Source organism: Elaeis guineensis, chromosome 2, assembly GCF_000442705.2.
Source record: "Elaeis guineensis isolate ETL-2024a chromosome 2, EG11, whole genome shotgun sequence".
Classification (NCBI taxonomy): Eukaryota; Viridiplantae; Streptophyta; class Magnoliopsida; order Arecales; family Arecaceae; genus Elaeis; species Elaeis guineensis.
The window spans coordinates 92,250,086-92,263,178 of record NC_025994.2 but is presented as its reverse complement, the minus strand read 5'-3'; the positions used below and the strand labels follow the sequence as shown (position 1 = coordinate 92,263,178).

The 13,093-nt window shown below is 41.2% G+C and overlaps 2 protein-coding genes across 4 annotated transcripts; one reads left to right on the top strand and one right to left on the bottom strand.

The window, feature by feature from the left end:
* The first annotated feature begins 1,693 nt into the window (after positions 1 to 1,693).
* Positions 1,694 to 7,579, top strand: LOC105053086 (uncharacterized). 3 transcript variants are annotated; one of them, XM_073252192.1, is made up of 8 exons: positions 1,696 to 2,217; positions 2,924 to 3,193; positions 4,198 to 4,324; positions 5,356 to 5,417; positions 5,542 to 5,772; positions 5,972 to 6,093; positions 6,184 to 6,322; positions 7,123 to 7,579. In XM_073252192.1, exons 1-8 carry the CDS (start codon positions 1,831 to 1,833, stop codon positions 7,276 to 7,278), a joined length of 1,494 nt encoding a protein of 497 aa, XP_073108293.1. In that variant the 5' UTR covers positions 1,696 to 1,830; the 3' UTR covers positions 7,279 to 7,579. The 3 variants fall into 3 exon arrangements, with proteins under 3 accessions (XP_073108294.1, XP_073108295.1, XP_073108293.1); XM_073252193.1 differs by lacking the exon at positions 5,356 to 5,417 and having other exon boundaries at positions 1,694 to 2,217; positions 5,579 to 5,772; XM_073252194.1 differs by lacking the exon at positions 5,356 to 5,417 and having other exon boundaries at positions 1,695 to 2,217; positions 5,624 to 5,772.
* Positions 7,580 to 8,305: 726 nt separating this feature from the next.
* Positions 8,306 to 11,566, bottom strand: LOC105053111 (uncharacterized). The gene is made up of 2 exons (XM_010934154.4): positions 11,171 to 11,566; positions 8,306 to 10,926 (listed from the first exon to the last, which is right to left on the bottom strand). The coding sequence occupies exon 2, from the start codon at positions 10,820 to 10,822 to the stop codon at positions 8,582 to 8,584; it is 2,241 nt and encodes a 746-aa protein (XP_010932456.1). The 5' UTR covers positions 10,823 to 10,926; positions 11,171 to 11,566; the 3' UTR covers positions 8,306 to 8,581.
* Positions 11,567 to 13,093: the final 1,527 nt, after the last annotated feature.

Below are 13,093 nucleotides of genomic sequence, written 5' to 3'. Positions count from 1 at the left end.
GCGATAAGGTTGACCATTTGTAACGTAGGATGTCCACATATATTATTCATAGGATATTCCTTCTACACTGTAGATTAAGAACAAGCTAGAAAAATGAGGCGAAACTCTTTTTCGATCAAGGAAACTTGTAACTCTTGTGGTCCTGAAATGTTAGAAGGCCCTCAGTCACCTTCCGAGAGGAATCCGGCACCCATATTTGAACCATAAGCTTTGCAATAGAAATCTTTCTTTCTTTCACTATTGTTTTTTCTTGAAGAAAAAGGAGATTAAGGGATCTAGACACCATCAGTCACCAAATTTATTCATCAAAAAGAAAAGAATTACATGAAGAAAGCTTTTTTTCCCCCCCTATCTTTCTTTTACTACTTCTCATCTAAATTTCGAATTATTTAGAGAGTTGTCCAGTAGATTACTTGAGCATCGGAACAGGATGGTAAGCAAGTTGTTAAAGATTTTTATTGGAGGTAAGTCGATTTGTAGGTTTTCGGTGCTCAAATAACCTTCCACCATTGTGACGTTTTGAATGAAGATTTTGAGCCGCTTCAAAGGCACCTAGCTAACCTTGTCCGGATTTGGATTTAATTTGAACTTATGGAACTAACATGGACCCAATTCTCAATCTAGTGCGCTGGAGGCAACGTTCAGCAACGTGCAAAACGTAATGAGACCAGAACCTCGCCTCCACGCTGATGCCCAGGGAATTTACCCGGCCAAGGATACCGCAATTTGAGCCTAGCCAAGCCGACTCAACGTAAGATTGCAGCCACAAAGCCTGGCCCATTAACAAAGAAATATTGAAGCCCATTTACCCAAAAAAACCAAATAAATATTTAAACTCATGCTTAACAAAATAAATCCCCAAGTTTAACTAATTTTCTACTGGAACAAGCTCGTTGCACAGCCAGGTTTAGCTTGTTAGCTCAGCCAGATTTCTAGCAGTACATAAGAAACACCTTGAAAGAATGATTTGCATGTGCTACTCAACGATTCACATAACAATCTTTAAAAGAGGAGAAATGTAAGACGGTACTTTGATGGATTTTTTTTGTTTCTTCAAAATCACCTTTGATTGTAAAATATAGAAAAAAGATATTTTTAATGGAGCATGATCTGTAATCAGAAGCTCTACTAGCATTCTATCAGTCATGAGGGAGAGTTAGAATCTTTAATATTACAATCCTGATGACGGAATTGCATGCAATATGAGAGGGGTTAATTCATACTCCACATATATTGAGGGCTTTCCATATTTATTTAACTTTTTTTAATAATTAATATTAGATTTCATTAGATTGCTGATGAGTGACATACTCATTGCTCTCATTTGAAGCTTCACATATCTGTACAGAAATTAATAGTGTAATTGGTTAGGTAGCGATTTATGTATCGAACATATCTATAGAAAAATTAATAGTGTAGTTGATTAGGTGATGGTTTGTATATCGAACATATCTACGGAGAAATTAATAGTGTAGTTGGTTGGTGACGGCTTATGTAGCTAATAATACTGGAATTATATTATGGGACCTTATAATTGATCTTTTTATTTAATTTTTAAATATTTTATTTTCAAATTTTTATGAATATATTTATTTTAAAATAATTTAATTTTATTATATTTTAAAAAAAAAATCAAGAAATGTGGATAATTTGCAACATTCACCATTGCTTCCCCATCTTTGCTCTCTCTGGCAAATCACCGCACGTGTCCCAGCACCGGCATGTTTTATCCCGTTGAGACCGTTGAGATGGCAGCACTTGGCGAGCGTCGCGGCCAGCGAAGACGGAGAGCTAGCCGTGCGCTCTTCTTCCCTTCCTACCCCATAACCCATGACCGCCTTTTTACAGGGCTCCTCCCTCGTCCTCCAACCCATCAAACCCTTGAAACCCCACCTCCCCCGAAACCCTAGACTCCCCCGTACGTCAATCAGTATCTGCGTGGCGGAGCCCAGGCCCATCAAGAACGGCGGCGGTGGAAGAAGGAGTTCCATGGAGGCCGGCGGCGGTGGCGCCCCTCGAAGAAGAAACCCTAGAAAGAGCTCGTACGGGACCTCCCGGAGGTCGGTCATCAAGAAGTCCTTCGCCCAGGAGCAGGTCGTGTTCGCCAGCCCGGTGGCCAAGGATCCCGCGGTCGCCATCATCGGTGCGGGCATTTCGGGGCTGGTCTGTGCTTCCACCCTCGAGGAAAGGGGGATCCGTTCCACGGTCTTTGATACGGTTAGGGCTTGTTTCTTTCATCAATTTATAGCCAGAAAAATGAGTTTTTTTATGGGTCTTTCATGCTTTTTTGTCTTTATGAGGTTAAGTGAATCGAAAGATGCATTTTTTCATCCAAAAGATATTCGTTCTATAGATAACTAGTCGAAGACCCGTGCAAATGTACGGAATCAGATATATGAAAATAATTTTTTTTTAATAAAAAAATTATATTTAAATAATAAAATAATATTTATTTAAATTTTTAAAATCACTTCATATTCTCAACTATATATATATATATATATATATATATATATATATATGATATAATATAATAAGAGCATTGCAAGCAGCCATGATCGAGATCAAGATATGATTGAAGGCTACCGACCACGAGATCAATTTTTGACTAAGTTATTATTATTAATATATATATATTTTTTGTGCATGTTGAATTATTTTAAACAAAACTTATAAACGTGGAGGCATAATTGTATTTCAGATGCAAACTTCCATTGCAATGCCTTTCCTACATAACTTTGTTGATTTGTATCTGGTTGCCGGTGGTTTCCCTTCTATTGTTTCCTTCTGTTTTGAATTTAGAAAACGAGCTTTTGCTTTGAGGTTATTAAGATGCAAGGGCACCGTCATTGTGATTATTAGTATTGTTGGTATTATTATCAGTAAAGAAATGACTTGCCTTGGATCTGCTGGTCCTGTCTAGGGTGTGCATGGCTTAGGTGGTAGGATGGCGACAAGAATGATTGATCCCCAGCCACTTGTATTTGATCATGCAGCTCAATTCTTTACTGCAAGTGATCCAAGGTTTCAGAAGCTGGTTGACATATGGTTGGAGAAAGGTTTGGTACGTGAATGGAAGGGGCTGTTAGGAGAGCTTGAAGCTGGTGGTCGTTTTACTCCTATACCTTCTTCTACTGCAAAATATATAGGCGTGAAAGGAATGCGTCCCCTTGCGGATTCAATTCTATGTCAGGTTAGAATTTTATTATATATATATATATATATATATATATATATATTTTTTTTTTTTTTTTTTTTTTTTTTTTTTTTTTTTTTTTTTTTTTTGCATGCGATGTTGGGCGGGTGGGGTTGGGTTGTACAAAGCACACCATGATGTCCCTCTCCTTGATATAGAGTTTATGTTGCATGACTTTTAAGTGAAAAGATCCGGTTTCTCATCTCTTAATTGTTTCAGTCCTAAACTTGCTTTTCCAACCATGAATTTGGAATAGAACGTGGATTGTCAGCCCTATTAAATTATTAATCAGGGCGGATGTCTTTCCCTCAGCTCCTCAATGATGCTTAACTGCATGACTTTGAGGTTTTGTTTTCTCTGGTCGCATTGTATGCACTCATGAAACTTATGTAATTCTGCAGAGCAGGAAAAAAAAAAAACACTATTTACATTCTACATCCTGCCTTAAAGTGCATGGCCATGCATATGAAATATACATGTTCATATTAGTGATTCTACTATTTTTGTATGTAACTATGCTTATTCATGATGAAAATAATAATAATGGATCTTAGTGCATGGAAACATTTTGTTCACTGATGAGACCAGGAAGGGGACAAAATTTGAGGATACCATCATGATGGTCACAGATGAGCAATTAATTCATATTACAAGTGGCTAAATCTTTGTTAGTTTAAATTTTTCTTAGTTACTAGGTATTGAATGGTCTTGGAATATAATTATCAAAAACATTACTCTACTCATCATTGGATCAATCTTCATCAGAGCCTCACTGCAAACAACAATCTGGAGTTCTCAAATTTAATCATTGTTTATCATTTCCTACTTTAACATCTCTTCAAATAATCATTTATTGCATAGATGGTATTTACCAAGAATATCTGCAAGACTGATGTTCTAGGACTCATTTAATACCTTCTTTTAAGCACTCCAATTTCTGTCATTGCTAGGTTGGTATGCCTCTACCTTTTTTCTAAGTAGCATTTCACCTGCAAGTGCAGAATCATATGGTTAACATTGTGAGGCCTTGCTGGATAAGTAAGCTTGAGCCGTTTAATGGGATGTGGTATTTAACTGAGAAGGAGAAACCCCATGGCCACTTTGATGCAATAGTTATTGCACACAATGGTAACTATATTCCACTGTAGCTGTTCTTGGATTTCTATTTTATGTATCATCAACAATCTTAAGTGATCAATTATTATTATTATAATTGTCGATTCTGTAGTGTGGTTTCAGTTGCTTCATCACTGGTGAAGAAAATTTCTAATGGTTTGCTTGTGCAGTATATATTGAAACATTTCTTTAAAAACCCAATCTGCTTTCTTGGAATTTGGGCCTGTTTGGGGTGGAGTGGTTTTGTTGGCTGCTGCAACATGAATTCCATTCACCACTCAGCAGTGGAATTTGAATTTTGTCATGGCTAAAAGTCATGTCAGATCTTGGTTTTAAAAGCTCCAAGTTAAATTTGGTGTAGTGATGGTTATCACATGTGCATGTGGGACATGAGCACATATTTTACTTAGCTGCATGGCTTTTGACTAAGATGATGTTAACCATACTATTTTCATTTGTTTTTTTCCTCTGATTTTAAATTCAGCTTTTCCTCATGTAAGCTACAATGTAAATTACTCACACATGTATTTTAACTACAATCTATGGACCAGTCATGAAACTATCTTAAACCAAGGCATTTTATAATTATGAGGTGCTGATTGTTGAAACAGTCCCATGTGTGCCACTCTGCTGTTGATAACTGTTGTCTAGATTGTTTTCAATTTATTTCCTTGAATTCAATCTAACGATCAAAGTAATTTGGACAGGTCTGTACAATTCACATTTCATGCACATTACAGGAGTATCATTTTTTTTTCCCATTCTCATGTTAATTCTTGTTCTCTTCAACTCCGATGTGCTACAAACCGATGTTTATGTAGAAACTTCGATGCAATTTTGTGCTTCATCTGTTTCTACTTCATGGCAAAAGTTTGAATGTTTGCTTGTTTGAGATTAACCATATCAGACTACCATTGGACCATGTAGACTTGCTAATTTTAGATATATGATGGTTTCCCTTCTTTGTATTATTATACTATAATAGCGCTTCATATTTTTTATGCATGTTAGGATAGTTGACCATTCTAGTTCTTCATCATCAGGAAAATGTGCAAATCGATTGCTTTCAACATCCGGTTTGCCGCTGCTAACAAGACAGATGAAGGTACTTAGCTTCTAAGGATATAACTGACTGGAAGCATTCTGACACTACAAACTATTAGGGTTAAACAGGCGTTCAAACTGAATAAACAAATATTTCTGATTCAACTTAATTTTGGTGTTTGTAGAGGCTGAAACTGAGTGCTGTCTGGGCACTTCTTGCAGCATTTAAAGATCCACTTTCAATTCCTCATAATGGAGCTTTTACAGACTTTGAAGGAGCTTTTGTAAAGGGTGTTGATTCTCTTTCATGGATGGCCAACAACACTAGCAAACTTTTTCCTTTACATGGTGACATGCCTCAGTGTTGGACGTTTTTCAGCACGGCCGCTTATGGAAAAAGGAACAAAGTGCCACAGGTTAACAACTTACTGATCTTTTCTTTTATTTGCAACATGTTACATGGACCTAAACGTGCAAAGGTATATATTTTACAACAATTAATGCCAATGAAAGATCCACAATCCTGCATCGTTAGTTTTTTGAGAACTTTTGAGAAATTATAGTCCCATGGTAATGTTATGAGTGTTTTCTAATGGAAATTATCATGTTCATCAGGAGAATATCCCTAAAGTCACAGCAGAAAAAGTAAAGGAGGACTTGCTTAATGATGTAGAATTTGCTCTTGGACTATCCAAGGGATCACTTCAACGTCCATTTTATACACGAGTCCAACTATGGTCTGCATCATTCTTTTCTCACAATTGTTCATGGAATCTTTCCATAAGATTGCTAAGGATTTATCAATATTCTATGCTTGGTTCTCTTAGGGGTGCTGCTCTTCCAACCAACACTCCAGGAATTCCTTGTATCTTTGATCCACATGGGCGGGCGGGAATTTGTGGTGACTGGCTACTTGGTTCTAGTGTGGAAGCTGCAGCTATTAGTGGATTGTCTCTTGCTAATCATGTAAGTGCCATATCTTTTTATTCTACGCTGGTTCAAAATGCATAGTTTATATGGATTGGATCATTAAAAAGCTGGTGTACTTAATTTATGGTAATACTTGTACCAGAATCCATGGTGGGTTATTGAATCAAGTGACTTTTTAATAACAAAGTGTGATATTATTATTTCATTATCTAGAATAAGATGTCATCTGATGATTTGATATGCAGTTGAAAAGGGCATGTTCATAATTTAATGATTATTACATCTAGAGTATCGATCTTACCTCTGTTAAAATCTTTAGTTGTGGGAAAACTATATTTCATTTCTTTGTTTATTTAAAAGATACATAGATCTATTTCCAAAAGCAAGGATAAAGAGATTAGAAGTTTTCTTGTTACTGACAAAGAAAAGAAGAGGTGAAAAACTACTCCAACAGGAACTACCGTAGAGCCAACTATATCACACCCATGACCATGACTTTGACTTGTGCATCAGCACTGCATTGTGATTAATAACATTCTACAACATATTGCTTGTGTTTGACACTCAGCAGCACCCAACATTAAAATAATAATAATAATAATAAAAAAGTCAGCTGTCTAACTCACTTGAGTCAAACCTCACTAGCAAGCTATGGCTAACCAGGTTATCGGTCTATTAGCCTTCTCATTTTTTTTGATCTACTTGCAATTTACATCAAAAAAAAAAACAGTGCTTTAGAGTGCTTGGTTCTAGATAGTAGGGGAAACAGGTCATATTTTTCAAATCTAGGCGGTATGTCGTTTATAGCTGATGTGCTTATGTCGTCTGCCATGCAGATTGCGGATTATTTCCAAAGCGGTGGAGCTTCACCTGATGACTTTGCGGCAGGTTTGCATAATGAGTTTCATGCAGTTGCTGGTCATGATATTGGTCAGTTTCCTGGTTTGAAATCTGTAAAACAAGTGCGTGAACCTCAGACATGGGCAGCCTGATTACAGACCATCCAAATACCATTTTGATCTATAGATGCAACGAAAGGCCAAAAGCAGATCAAATTATGTCTCCTTGGTGACTTTCACGTCAAGACGTGATAGCTAAATACATTTTCTGTGATTCCAATGGTCTGACGAGATATACTGGCTGGCACCTATAAGTGGTTATGTACAACATTTCAGTAAATCCCTGGAATGTGAGAGAATGATATTTGAATTCAGAGTTTCCCTCTTGCTCTCTGAGAAACAGATACTCATGACATCCATAAACTTTGATGGAGAAATAGATAATGATTATAGATGATTTAGAGTGCAGAACTAATGGTTTGACAATGGTACCTCCAATATATATCCGAGCAAGGTAATAGCTATCAGCTATTAATAGTGCTAAAGAATCAGTATGCAATCAAAAAGCTGAAATATGAAAACTGCGACCAGAGTTCTGGCGATACAATCCTGAATACGGCCTTCCATCTGACCCGGTTCAACTAAAAGAGCACCTGCTAAACGTTCCTGGTTATATTATAGACATGAAGATATTCTTAGCTGGCTCAGATAAGAGAAGATATAATTGGTTAGTTTTCCCAGGAAAAGATGAGGTAGTTGGGCCATGTCCTCTACCTGCGATGAAACCATTACTATTTCGTGATGAACCGTTGTTAATCAAGGTACAATCAGTACCCATCAAAAAGTGTATACGGAGTCATTATCTTCCTCATAGTTCAGCATATTATACTGCAGCTGATAAGGTAAGATTTAACCCTGTAGCAAAGCCTATGGACTGAGCAAGCACCATAGCCTATAGCTGAGCAGCTATCCTGTAGTTCTCATATATTTAGTAAGAGCTTACAATACCAGATGTTTACAACAGTCCGGATTCATAAATAGAGTTCAATAAACAGGCTAAAGACTACCAATACACAACAAGTTTTATATGCCTGCATTATAGGATGACCTCGACTCTTCCGAACCGAAAAATGGATGAATAAAAAGCTGAAGAAATAACATTTAGTTGAACGAGGACTCGAAAATCAAGAAGCACGAGGACAAAATGGTCAACTCAAATTATACTGTACAATGACTTCACTGTCGGATGCTGCCAAATTGATCGGAAACTGAAGATCACAACATTATTAAGTCTAAAAGCATTCTGAGACATTAAAAACCAAGAGCATTTTCCTAGAGTCACAACAAAAGAAAAAAACGATCCCTATCCGCCAGGAATCTACTCAGTGGAGGAAGCTCATATATAGGAAAAGCACACCAAACTTTTTCACAGGAATGTAGCCAACAAAGGCAACCGTTATATGGGTGCTGCACATGTTGTTCTGAAATGACCTGTTTGATTGCACCGGCTACAGTGCACGACTCGCTTGACCCGACCACGGTCCTCTGCCCGAACTCTCTTCTTCCTCGGCCTGCCTGGAGGCCTGAGGGATTTGGGAGGGTTTATGATTATCTCAATTTTTTCCCCTCCATTTTGATTTGTTTCTGATAGTTCCTTCCAAAGGCTCTTATCTGGAATGGGATGTATCGTCTGCGAATAGGTCTTTCTGTAAGTGGCAACAGTGAAGCAGCTCTCAGTGTACCTATGAACATTCTGCCGGCAAGAGAGCAGTGCTGCCACCCCATGAGCACAGGGCAAACCATAGAGCTGCCACCCACGGCACAAACAGCAGCGGTTGCGAATATCTACGATATTTGTTCCCTCATGAGGGGAGACGACTTCAAACTCAGCCTCATTTGCTCGTCCTACTTGATAGCCCCGTGCCCGTTCTATGGCATCTGATACACGCCGCTCCGCTGATGGTACAAGGATTGTTGTCCACTGCATGCTTGTCTCACGTCGCTCATTAAACCATGTCATCAACTGCCGTCGGATGCTCTCCATCATCTGAATTATGGGAAGCCCAGAGGCTTCAAGTATCCAACTATTCAGTGACTCGGCAATGTTTGCTGTCAAGTGCCCATACCGCGTTCCCTCAAAATAAGCTGTAGCCCAGAGACGAGGAGGAATGCGTCTGATCCAAAAGGCAGCCTCCTGTGATATTTCTTCAATCTCCAATATCTTAGCTTCAAATTCAATAACCGTGAGAGCATGGGCAGCTTCCCAGAGGAGGTTAACAAGCATAGTGTTGTTGAACTCTTTGCGGAAACTTTCACTGAGGTGGCGCATGCAGTACCCATGGAAGGCAGTTGGGAAATTGAAGTCTACCCCATCTACAATCCCTTTCTGCCTGTCTGACAGGATTGTGAGCCTTGGCATATTCTCTGTGTTGGCCTCAAGCAGAGCATGCAGTTCAGATAAGAACCAAATCCAATTCTCATCACTTTCCTCATCAACCACCCCAAATGCTAGAGGAAATAAAGCACCATCTCCATCAAATCCTGTGGCAAGAAGCAAGGTCCCGAGATATTTACTTTTCAATAGAGTCCTATCGAGCCCAATAAGCGGCCGGCATGCATTAACAAAACCATATATGGAAGCATAGAATGAGATGAAAAGGCGGCGGAAGCAATTATCATCTGGATTTCCGTAAACTGATGCGATACTTCCTGGATTTGTCCGTTTGACTTGTTCACAGTACTGCGGTAAGAGACGATAGCCTTCTTCAAAGGCCCCGCGGACTGAAGCCATGATCCGTTCCTTCCCTCTCCAAGCCTGCTTGTAGGACAACGTGATTCCATGCACCCTGTGGATCTCTTCCAGTATCTCCTTGGGCTTATAGTGTGGGTTCTCCCGAAGCCGTTCCTCCACAGAACTTGCAACCCACTGAACTGACGCCTGCTGATGCCCAAGATGGTTAATTCCACTGCAGCTATGACTCTCATGGATAGTCCTGATTGTGAATGTGGGCACACCAGGAAGCTTTGCAGCATGAACACGCCATGGACAACCCTCAGCTGCACACTTTGCAGTGAAACGAGTCTTATCCGACTTCACCGTCTGTATCTCAAAATGGCAAGCAATGGCCATATCCCGCAGCGCCCGCCGACAGGCTTTCACATCTGGGAACTCCTGGCCTACAGTGAGCTGGTGTTCCGGGTTCGCAAGGAGCCTGCGAGACTGCAGGACCTGAGGAATCAGCATGTGAGCCTGTGATATGTCGTGGCCGGATTGGAGAGCAAGCTCCTGAGCCTGCTCGACGGACAGCTGGTCCAGGCTCTGGTCGACGCCGAGGTCATGACCTTCAGCAAGAGCCAATTCATGGTTGTCTGATAGACCCAGGTCATGGTTCTGTGCAGCCAGGGCATCCGCATCGGGATCATGGTTCTGACCCAGAGCCAGTTCATTGCTGTGATCATGGTCATGGTCATGGGGATGGTGGTGGCCAAGAACCAAACGGCTGTCATGGTGATGCCCAAGTCCAAGATCATGCTCATGTGCCTGCCGTAGACCAAGCTCGTGGTCATGGGCATGCCCCAGACCGAGACCATGCCTCTGCCCCAGGCCAAGGCCGTGGCCCTGCCCCATTACCAGGTCATGGCTCTGCCCGAGGGCGAGATCAGGGTTCTGTCCCAGAACCAGATCATGATTGGCCATGTATAAATTATCAAACAGCCTTTAGCTCGAAACCTTGTTGGCGATGTACAAATTATCCCACCGAGAAACAATCTTTAGCTCAAAGCCTCGTCGATCACCGAATCCTTAAATAGCAAACCAGCAAAAATAAAATTTTCAAATTTTTATGCTCCATTCGACATAACTGTACAATAAATAGGCAAGAAAACAAAAAAAAAAAACCAGCTCACACAAATCCAAAATTTTCTCTCATTTCAAGCAGCAAAATTCTACCTTTCGCGGAAAAGAAAAAACAAAAAGAAAACCAGAAATAAAGGGAAGAAAGAGCCCACAAAGTTCATCAGGAAAAGGTCGATGAAGAAACCATACCTCGGCTATGGAGTAAAGGAGCGAACGCCGTCTGCAGCGTAACCCGAAGTCAAAAACACGAGATTTTTGGAGGGAAACAGTAGCGCAGAGCTCCAAGAACGAATCCCCGAAAGGAATTGGTGGGAAGAGGAAAGAGGGGCAAGAGATCTAGGAGAATCCAAGAACTAGGTTTTGAGTAGGCCAAAGATGAGATTTTTTTTTGAACGGAGAGAGGGAGAAGGGAAGTTGAGGTTGGCGGGTGGTGGGAGAGGAGGGATTTGAAGGAGGGGCAGTGAGAATTAGAGAGAGAGAGATTTAGTTGGCGAAGGGCAAGGAGAGGAGGAGAGAGATGGGGAGGCGTTGCAGGGGCAAAAGGGCAGAAGAGGGTTTGGGAAAGGAGGAGGGAGGCCGCGGCGGTGAATAAAAAGAGGGTATTTAGGTCAACCTCGCGAATCACCTCCTTATCTTCTATAACTTTATTACCATTTTGCCCTTCACAATCTGAACAATTCTAACATTAATTTTCTATACTACCCTCTAATCCATCGTCTGATAATTAGCAAAGTTTGGGTTTGATCCATGGATATCAATAATTTGATTGAGATTGGATGGATTAGTAGTTGGGAGTTTCTATTAAGATGGTGGGACCATCTCATTGAGATTGATAGAGTGAAAAAGCTAGAGTTCAATGTATTTAATGTGGTGGATAAAGAATAGCCAACAACAATATGATACGTATTCTAAAATTTTAATCTTTTATTTTTTTTTATGAAATGAGATCAATTATATGTAAGGATGTTTAGTAAATCTTTGATTTTGATGCGATCAGTATATTCTTTATGACTGACGTTCTTCTTATATACACATCAAATTTCATGTTAGCGATCTAAAATCCATGATATTTTACTAGATTTGATCCTAAGATCTTGATAGTTAGGAGAATACTGATGTTTAGTAAATCTTTGATTTTGATGTGATCAATATATCTTTTATGACTGACGTTCTTCTTATATACACATCAAATTTCACGTTAGCGATCTAAAATCCATGATATTTTACTAGATTTGATCCTGTTGGGTATAAAATACCCCCCAGCCGAAGTTCGTGACAGAAGTGGCCCTCCGGGGATCCAACCGACTTCCGACCTTCGACGACGTCCCTTCGAACCTCCCGAGCGGCCGAGCCCCCGCAACACTCCAAAGTTTTGCTGACGGATAAGCCCCCACCAGCGTCGACCGGATTCCTCACGACGGACGGACTCCACCCAAATTTCCATGATGATCGACCATCTTCTAGACTCCGTCCGGACTCCTACGGGAGCCGGACCTCGTCCCCGACTCCGGCTGCAGGCAGACTTCGTCCGGACTCCTACGGGAGCCGGACTCCGCCCATGACTCCGGCTGCCAGGCAGACTTCGTCCGGACTCCTACGGGAGCCGGACTCCGCCCACGACTCCAATTGCAGGTAGACTTCGTCCGGACTCCTAAGGGAGCCGGACTTCGCCCCTGACTTTGATTGCAGGTAGACTCTGCCCGGACTCCTACGGGAGCCGGACCTCGTCCCAAACTCCGACCGCAGGAAGACTCTACCCGGACTCCTGCGGGAGCCGGACCTCATCCCCGACTCCGACTGCAGGCAGACTTCGTCCGGACTCCTACGGGAGCCGGACTCCGCCCATGACTTCAATTGCAGGTAGACTTCGTCCGGACTCCTAAGGGAGCCAGACTTTGCCCCTGACTTTGATTGCAAGTAGACTTTGCCCGGACTCCTACGGGAGCCGGACCTCGTCTCCGACTCCGGCTGCAGGCAGACTTCGTCCGGACTCCTACGGGAACCGAACTCCGCCCACAACTCCAATTGCAGGTAGACTCTGCCCGGACTCCTACGGGAGCCGGACCTCGTCCCCAACTCCGACTGCAAGAAGACTCTGCTCGGACTCCTACG

Excerpts from the sequence above, each read along its gene's own strand:
- LOC105053086 (XM_073252192.1), top strand. The coding sequence starts at position 1,831 with ATGACCGCCTTTTTACAGGGCTCCTCCCTCGTCCTCCAACCCATCAAA. Across the intron at positions 2,218-2,923 it reads GTTCCACGGTCTTTGATACG|GGTGTGCATGGCTTAGGTGG; the intron begins GTTAGGGCTTGT and ends GGTCCTGTCTAG. Across the intron at positions 4,325-5,355 it reads AATAGTTATTGCACACAATG|GAAAATGTGCAAATCGATTG; the intron begins GTAACTATATTC and ends CTTCATCATCAG.
- LOC105053111 (XM_010934154.4), bottom strand. The coding sequence starts at position 10,822 with ATGGCCAATCATGATCTGGTTCTGGGACAGAACCCTGATCTCGCCCTC.